The following is a 9,185-nucleotide window of genomic DNA, read 5'->3' as shown; positions in this document are numbered from 1 at the left end:
GAAGCAAGGTCAGCGATGAGTATTGGTATGAGCCTTGATCCAATCTTGCAGCTTTTTTGAGTTAAACCATAGCAATCTGCTCACAATTCACTCTAGTACGTGGTACGGATTCCGTTACACGTTACAATATACATAATTGGTTCACTATCTAGGTTCGTGGTACGTCCTAATATTTTATTTGGTACGGCCGTACAGCTAACATTAATTTTTTATCATGCCTAGTTAAAAATAATAATTCTAACAGCTTACAATGATAAGATAAGAGAAGTCCATTTTTCAAAAAAAAAAATCAGTAATCATGTTGCTCCTCATGTTCCTAAACTGATAAGGTGTGTGTGTTGTGTAATCATGTTGGCTTATAAATAAATACATGATTAAATACTAATGTGTAATCATGAAGTTATTATTTTTAAAGTTTATAAGATTTGTTGAATTTGACAGTTTTACTAGTATTTTATTGTTAGGGGTTAATGGGATAAAGGGCAAGGTGATGCTTTGAACATGATTTACATGATATCTATGAATTTAATCATTGGAATTTGGAGCTGAGATCTCACTTTGTGGTTTTTATATGATGTCTTGAAATGGATTTGGTATGATGAGTTGGTTGTTTGTTTTTGTTAATTATCTAGTCTTTAACGGAAAAGCTAGATGGATGTTAATTATCAACCATAGATCTCAATTCTCAATTTGTATGATCATGCAAAACTACTGTTGATGCCTCCTCCACTAGAGGTTATCATCAACTTACTTTGAAGCTATATATGACAGATTTGGTTAGCTTAATGTTGCGATTTAGAGTGTGATTTACTCTCTTGATTTGTGAAAGTACAAATGTGAAAAATAAATAGCTTTGATGAGCTGTTGTTGTTTATGATGGGTTGTTTGATTTTCCATTTTTCACCTCAGCTGCAAGAGATCAAAGGTTGAGATCAAATGTGAAAAAGTCCCACATCCGGGAGCTTTTAAACAATAGATAGGAAGTTTTTATATATAAAATGATAGCTCCATTTCATCCTACCACAAAAATCATCCACAAGTGCTATAGTAGCATAACAAAAAATGGTTAAAAACCAACTTTTGTTCAAATTATATTCACATTTTCTTTCTTTTTTTCAAGAAAATAAAAAAGAAATGTGAATAGTTTTATCAAAAAGTTTGTTAAACTTGAAATTAGTTAAAAATTAATCACATTAAAATTGAAGTTTTTAAAAATATTTTTTATTAATGGTATGGAAAACACAAAATAATGCATCAATTTGTACTATTTCTCTCTCTATCTCTCTAGTATTTAAATGCGTCAAAAAAACTAATAAAAAACTCTCTAGTATTTAAAAGGACAAAAAACGATCGAAAACAAATACACAAAATACATGTGATACAATTTATTTTGAACATACCAAAATAAAATTATACACCCTCTGGTCACTAGTATAAGCAAAAGTTTAGTTTTTAGATTCATTTCTTAAATGATGTATGTAGTCTATAATAAAGATCATATACAACATTAATTGGATGAATGCAAAATATAAAATTTTGTTTATAATAGTGACCGGATGGTGTATTAACTATTTATTCCAAATAGCAGCAAAAAAAGCTAACAACAACAGGCACAAAAAATGAAAATCATAAATGAAATTATGATTTTTTGCTTTCAACCACCGATAAGAGAGCATTTTAACTTTGTCAACAAGAGATTGTTGCTCTCAATTATGTTACGATGCAATTAAATCAAATTTCTTCATATTTTATGTTTTTCAACAAGAGATTGTTGCTCTCACAATTGTCACCATACAATTTATTTTAACTTTCCACAATTTTAGGCAGAAAATCGTGACACGATTGCAGAATCATGTTACGATGCAATTAAATCCAATTTCTTCATATTTTTTGCTTTATGCACCTCCAAGTTGTCTCAAATTGCTACAGATTCCATACGAACATCAACATAATTCTAAAAAATTATGTATTGACAGCATGTCGTCAATTGTATAGATTTTTCCTTCTACTAGAAAAAAGTGGAAATTTCTATTTTTCCAAATTACTCAAACACAAGGTAACCATTTAAGATGTAACGACGTGCGCAAACATTCAAAAAAAAAAAGTCATAAATGGATGAACTGTATTAACTGATTCGAAAGGTACACCATATTAACTGCAATGCAACAACCAATGCGACACTATAGGCCAAATGCAACCAAAGATATCACAACCCAAAAGAAGATAATAATTGTATTTTTTTGAGGGATAAGAAAAAGAAAATGAAATGTTTCTCCTCGTTTTGCAGTGATAAAATTGAATTTAAATGATTTGATTTTGTAAAGTGAATTATGGCTAAAGATCAAATCATTTATTTTTTGATAATTTTATTTAAAAGTGAGATAAACAACAAATAAAAATGTAAAAACTAATTAATTCTAAAATATTAGCCTTTGCCAAATTCTAAAATAATCTCTGATTGTATACCACTGTTTCAACATCAGAGGTTATTTTAAGTGGCATCTAGAATTTCGATTAGTAAAAAATTACCAAAAACCCACACAAGTCACAAACCCTCTTCCCTCTCGACTCTCCTCTTCGTCTCCGCCTCTTCACGCGCCGCCGGTCCTCCCTTCCCTTTCCAGTCTCCAGCAGCTCTCCCTCCTCTTCTCTCTCTGTTAGGTAAATCCATAAATGTTGATTCATTTCTATTGTTCAATGTTGTTGATTTCTTCTTCCTGTTGTTATTGAATGTTGAAATTGCTGTTAAGATACTGATAAAATAATTGAATTATTAAAGAATTGTTGAATTTGTGTAATTCAGGATGGTTAACACTCGATATAATTATGTGCATGATCAGAAATATCCATCTGAAGATGTTGACATACACCATATAGTTTTGAGGAGGAATGGTGGGAAATACTTTTTTGTGTATGCTTCAGCACTTCTTGTATTAGCGTGTGGCATCTATTTGTATCTTTTTGAGGTATGTATGTCTGTCTTCAAACAAATTCTATGTTTGGTTCTGTAGTGGTAAAAATTTATTTTTAGTGAATTGATTATGTAAAATTGATTCTGGCTAAAACTGAGTTGAAGGTAAAGTGGTTTATGTTTTGGATATTTTCATGTAAACAAACATAAATTCATTTTGTAGCTTCAAGTGGAATAAATTTTTAGTGTAAGAATCAATTCTAGCTAGAATCGGAAGCTACAATTTCTAGCTTCAAGTGGAATTCATTTTGTATCCAAAATCAATTCTACTTTTAGAGGAACCAAACATGTGAAAATCAATTCTACACCTCTAGAATCAATTTTTGCCCTCTCCAAAAGTTGAACCAAACATACACAAAATTTCTTTGTCTGGTAAAGACTTGAGTTGGTCCTTGACAATTTTATGGTGACCCAATTTGGTCTTTGACAATAAATAATACCAAATTAGTCTATGACATTTTTTAAATTGGGGACAAATCAGTCTCTATGTTATTATGAGTCGGAACTAATTCTAATTTGTCCCGTGTAAAAACGCTAGAGACTAAATTGGGTATTATTTTTTGTTGCGAGAAAATTGTCAGGGACCAAATTGGGCACTCTTTCTGTTTCAATGACTTGAGGATTTTGATTTTTTTTTTTACTTTTTTGTCGCTTCTTTTTTGCTTGTTTATTATCTACCTTCTGTTGATAGGAGAAATCGATTAGCCTTGTGTATTACAGCTTGCTTTTTGACATATTTCTTGTCAAGTTGTTACTTCGCTCGCCAGTTAATAAAGGTGAGGAAAACAAATCTATAATGTATGTTTTATTTTTGAAACTTATTTGAGTCATTTTGACAATGTTGTCATTTTCATGCAGAGTCTGTTGTGATTATGCCAGCTTTTGGAGTACAGCTTGAGACTCACCATATGAGGTGATTTTTTTTGTTAATCGGTGTTTTAGTCAGTAATCAACACTATATTAAGATACATTGAAAGCTTAGTGTAGGATTATGTAACATGTTTTGATTATGCCAATGCAGAGTCTGTAGGATTATGCAGAGTCTGTTGTGATTATGCCAATGCAACACTATAGACCAAATGCGACCAAAGATATCACAACCCAAAAGAAGATGATATTAAAGACTTAAAATTAGGTTCCAAAAAGTAAGAAATAGAAAATGAAATGTTTTTCTTGGCTTTGCCGTGATAAAAATTGAATTTAAATGACTAATTTTGTAAAATGAATTATAGCTAAAGATTGGATAAAGGTCAAATCATTTACATTTAGATCATTTAATTTAAAAGCGAGATAAACGACAAATAAAAACGTATAAAAATAATTTTCTTCAAAAAAATGTAAAAATAGAATTACTTCAACGTAAGAGGTTATTTCAATTACACAACAAAACTTATTTAGAATTTCGATTAGTAATAAATTACCAAAAACCCACACAAGTCACAAACCCTCTTCCCTCTCGACTCTCCTATTCGTCTCCGCCTCTTCACGCGCCGCCGGTCCTCCCTTCCCTTTCCAGTCTCCAGCAGCTCTCCCTCCTCTTCTCTCTCTGTTGGGTAAATCCATAAATGTTGATTCATTTCTATTGTTCAATGTTGTTGATTTCTTCTTCCTGTTATTGAATGTTGAAATTGCTTTTAAGATACTGATAAAATAATTGAATTATTAAAGAATTGTTGAATTTGTGTAATTCAGGATGGTTGACACTAGATATAATTATGTGCATGATCAGAAATATCCATCTGAAGATGTTGATATACATCATATAGTTTTGAAGAGCAATGGTGGGAAATATTTTTTTGTGTATGCTTCAGCACTTCTTGTATTAGCATGTGGAATCTATTTGTATCTTCTTGAGGTATGTATGTCTGTCTTCCAACAAATTCTATGTTTGGTTCTGTAGTGGTAAAAATTTATTTTTAGTGACTTGATTATGTAAAACTAAGTTGAAGATAAAGTGGTTTATGTTTGGATATTTTCATGTAAAACTGAGTTGAACAATAAATTTTAGTGCAAGAATCAATTATAGAATCGAAAGCTACAATTTTAGCTTCAAGCAGAATCAATTATGGAGCCAATATAAATTCTTCTTTAGAGGAACCAAACATTTCAAAATCAATTTTGCTTTCTCCAAAAGTGGAATCAAACATACAAAAAAATTCTGTCCAATGAAGACCCAATTTGGTCCTTGACAATTTTCATTTTTCTCGCAGCCCAATTTAGTCCCTGACATTTTCTAATTGGGGACTAATTAGTCTTGCTTTCGGGGACTAATTTGTCTTCTGTATAAAGAATACAACAACAACAACAACAACGCCTTATCCCACTAAGTGGGGTCGGCTACATGGATCAAATGCCGCCATAATGTTCTATCAAAGACCATATTTGGATCCAACTCATTGACCTCTAAATCTTTTCTAATGGTTTCTCTAATAGTTTTCTTAGGTCTTCCTCTACCTCTTTTAACCTGACTCTCCTCCATTTGATCTACTCTTCTTACCACGGCGTCTACGGGTCTTCTCTCTACATGTCCAAACCATCTAAGCCTATTTTCTACCAACTTTTCTACTATAGGTGCTACCCCCACTCTCTCTCTAATGATGTCATTCCTAATCCTATCATGTCTAGTCTTACCACTCATCCAACGCAACATCCTCATCTCCGCTACGCTTACTTTACTCTCGTGTTGGCTCTTAACCGCCCAACACTCCGTACCATACAACATTGCCGGTCTGACTTCTGTATAAAGAATATTGGGATTAATTTTCTGTTGAGGACTAAATTGACCGTGAGAAAATTGTTAGGGACCAATGTGGGTCTTCACTCTTTCATTGTTCAGTGACTTGAGGTTTTTTAAAATTTTGTAACTTTTTCCGTGCTTCTTTCTTTATTGCTTGTTTATATACCTTCTATTAACAGGAGAAATCGATTAGCCTTGTGTATTACAGCTTGCTTTTTGACATATTTCTTGTCAAGTTGTTACTTCGCTCGCCAGTTAATAAAGGTGAGGAAAACAAATCTATAATCATAATGTATGTTCTATTTTTGGAACTTATTTGAGTCATTTTGACAATGTTGTCATTTTCATGCAGAGTCTGTTGTGATTATGCCAGCTTTTGGAGTACAGCTTGAGACTCACCATATGAGGTGATTTTTTTGTTAATCGGTTATTTAGTCAATAGTCAACACTATATTAAGATACATGAAAAGCTTAGTTATGGATTATGTAACATCTTTTTGTAAAGGATTGTGCACTTCATAATTATTGTGTTTCAAAGAGAAGGTTGGGACATTGGAATGCTGATGCTAGTTCAGGGTTCTTGTTTGTTTGTGGGATATGGATTCCTTGCAGTCAGGGAAATGCCATATTCACACAGGCAAGATCTCATCCACCATTTGATTCATCCAACTGTCCACTTTATTTATTTTTCTTTTCAGTCTTAAACCCCGAAGGAGTCGTTTCTTTTGCTCTAATACTCACATTTCCCGTTCTCTGGACTTCGAGGCCACGCCGAGGACACCTCTAGGATCAGATGATGTTCAGCTGCGTCACAACACCATCTTTTGAGTACACCTTTTGTCTCCGGTAATGGTTTTTCCTAGGAGATCCAATGTACAAGTTATGGTTTCAACCATCTTCTACGACAGAGAGTATAGGAGGAACCTATGTTCCAACATTTGACACGAATTTTGTCGCCCACTCCAGCATTCGCGACGTCAAGTCGGCAACAAAGTACTTGCATGGACTCAAGTTGCCGCTAAATACATTTGGAATAATTCAGGATTTTATGCTTTGGGGCTTTGTTAGAAAGTAACTCATACTGCTGAGAGAAATTGTGTTTTGAGTTTCAGTGAGATTTTAGATTAAAAACCAAGGTTTCAGTGGGGTAAACTGTGCTCTCTGCTTTGGGGTTTCAGTGGATAAATTTTCCACCTATAGCATTAAGATCCCATTTTCACAGGGGAGAGCAACTGCTATACCAACATTTGTAGCTCAAGTTGTATCAGATCCGTGTCAGTAAATTGTATCAGATTTTTTTATGTTAACTTGTATATCAATCTGTTCATTTCCGTTTATTGTATCAGATTTGTCAATGGTGTTCAATCACACGTCTTCATTAAATTTGACAGTGCTTTTTTTTGGCTCAAAACTGAAAACTAAAAAGGAGTTTATACGGGCCTTTGGATGAATCAAATGGTGGAAGAATATTTGACTGTATGAATGTGGGATTACCCTGACTGAAGGGAATCCACATCCATATATTTGTCATGAAAATATCTTCCAAGTTTTTCAGCTCATTTAGCTAGTTATTTTGTTTGGCTTTCATAGTGAGCACTCTAATTCCAGCATGGCTTTCCGATATTCATTTCTATCATTTGCTTATTTTATTTTCAATTCTTTGTTACAGTGGAAAAGTCATCCGACGCTTTGTTCCCATCGACAAGATTCTAAAACCTGTTTTACTAGAATGTGTGACTCCAGTGACTTGCTACTGGACTCTATCCTTGATTGTTCATGAGGAATCAGAAATGGTGTTAGTTTTCAAGGTAAATTTTATTTTTGTCCGCACTAAATTTGACTCTATGCGTATTTTTAGTTGGTAGTTGGTACTAGAATACTAGTCAATGGGCACTTGAAAAGGCATTTAACTAGGATACCATTCAGACAGCTGTTTTATGTTATTTTACCAATTAATGATAAATCTCAAAATTTGTTTGCTAGAACTTGCGACCACCAGTTAAAATGCTGGTCCATGTCTGGAAGGCTTTGTGTGCTGCAACTGATAATAAAGAAGAGACTTTTATACATGTCAAGTAGGTGATGGATAGGTATGAGTTCCTTATACTCTTGGATTCACAAGAAAAAACGACTGCTATGACTATACCGGTTCTGGACTCACGGAAATGATCTCAAGTTGATAGTTTGGAACGTAATGGACGATTTACTATAGAACTGCTAGAGCAACTGCTTTCTCATCACTCAAGAAATTAGTGCATAGACTCTCAGTTTCAAGTTTCAAACTCAGTTTCTCCAACTCAGTCACAACCTTCTCATCATGGGATCCAACCCATGATGCCTGATGGGTAGGGTAAAACCCTTCAGGTATGATCATAGGTAATTACAGGTAAAATTGAGCAGATATGAGTGCGGATACGGTTACCGTTGGAGTAATATTCTCATAAGCTGGTTGTTGTAATCTCGTTCTAAATTCAAATTGTAAATCCTAATCTAAGATGTTTGATGTAACAAGCTCTAGATATTCTCTCAACCTTTGCATTGTATCTATATATGATATGATATGATATGATGTTGTACTCTGAACTTTCATTAATGAATTGAATCATATTGATGTTGTACTCTCAACCGTTTGTTTTAGATTTTCTAAAAAATATTTTTGATATAAATAATTTGAAGATTATTCATTAGACTTTTAAAAAAATATTAACTATATATAATTGAAAAGGTATTCAAGATGACAACTATGCATGTTAAAATAGTTTTTCATTAATATAATTGAAAAATATAGACATCATAGGTTATGATTTTCTCTCCATTCTATTAAATTGATTCTACAAATGTAAATCAAAAAATAACTTTCATTTTCAACGTAAAAATTACTTTTCAAACATAACTAGAACATAAAATTGATTTTTAAAAAATCTAAAACAAATAGGCCCTTAGTTATATTGATTAAAGATATTAAAGATTTATTTGAAAAAGAAACTATAAATATATCTAATAATTTGATTGAAAATAAGTTTTATTCAAGGACAATTTTGTTAAAAAATGTTTATATTTATTAAGAGTTTAATTAGACATTTGACATCGTAAATTTATTTTACATATCTATTCAATAATTTGTTGTCACGTTAATCAATAAATATGAGTAATTATGTGTTTTAAATTTTATGTAGTATAAGTGAAAAAGTGAAAATATATTATTAAATATATATGTAAAAAATTAGACATTTAAATGATATTGTAGGTTTAGGAAAAAACCGTTTTGTTGGTGATGTTGTAGTTGATATGAAAAAAGTAATTTAATAATCAAACAATTAAATTTAAATGGTTAATGAACTCAACCAAAACAAATTGTTCAAAAAATCTTGAGTTTGATTTTTATGTAAAATAATTTTTGATTAAATTTTATTTATCTTCGGATCAAATTTTATGCTAGAGTCTACTATAATTCAAAAAATAAAACATACATGACAA

General features: G+C 32.0%; 1 protein-coding gene across 6 annotated transcripts; it reads left to right on the top strand.

The window, feature by feature from the left end:
• The first annotated feature begins 2,527 nt into the window (after nt 1–2,527).
• LOC146903692 (uncharacterized) lies at nt 2,528–8,333 on the top strand. 6 transcript variants are annotated; one of them, XM_085725812.1, is made up of 9 exons: nt 2,528–2,661; nt 2,841–2,966; nt 3,663–3,747; nt 3,830–3,884; nt 4,664–4,826; nt 5,888–5,972; nt 6,061–6,115; nt 7,378–7,516; nt 7,692–8,333. In XM_085725812.1, the coding sequence occupies exons 4-9, from the start codon at nt 3,844–3,846 to the stop codon at nt 7,785–7,787; spliced, it is 579 nt and encodes a 192-aa protein (XP_085581938.1). In that variant the 5' UTR covers nt 2,528–2,661; nt 2,841–2,966; nt 3,663–3,747; nt 3,830–3,843; the 3' UTR covers nt 7,788–8,333. The 6 variants fall into 6 exon arrangements, with proteins under 6 accessions (XP_085581938.1, XP_085581939.1, XP_085581937.1 ...); XM_085725813.1 differs by having other exon boundaries at nt 2,804–2,966; nt 3,677–3,747; XM_085725811.1 differs by having other exon boundaries at nt 2,804–2,966.
• The last annotated feature ends 852 nt before the right edge of the window (nt 8,334–9,185 follow it).

Source organism: Medicago sativa, chromosome 7 (genome assembly GCF_051527215.1).
Source record: "Medicago sativa cultivar Bolivia chromosome 7, Bolivia_mono, whole genome shotgun sequence".
In the NCBI taxonomy this organism is placed as follows: domain Eukaryota; kingdom Viridiplantae; phylum Streptophyta; class Magnoliopsida; order Fabales; family Fabaceae; genus Medicago; species Medicago sativa.
This window is presented reverse-complemented; position numbering and strand designations above follow the sequence as displayed.

Coding starts and splice junctions, on each gene's coding strand:
- LOC146903692 (XM_085725811.1), top strand. CDS start 2,805: ATGGTTAACACTCGATATAATTATGTGCATGATCAGAAATATCCATCT. Junction 2,967..3,662: donor TCTATTTGTATCTTTTTGAG/GTATGTATGTCT, acceptor TTCTGTTGATAG/GAGAAATCGATTAGCCTTGT. Junction 3,748..3,829: donor TCGCTCGCCAGTTAATAAAG/GTGAGGAAAACA, acceptor ATTTTCATGCAG/AGTCTGTTGTGATTATGCCA.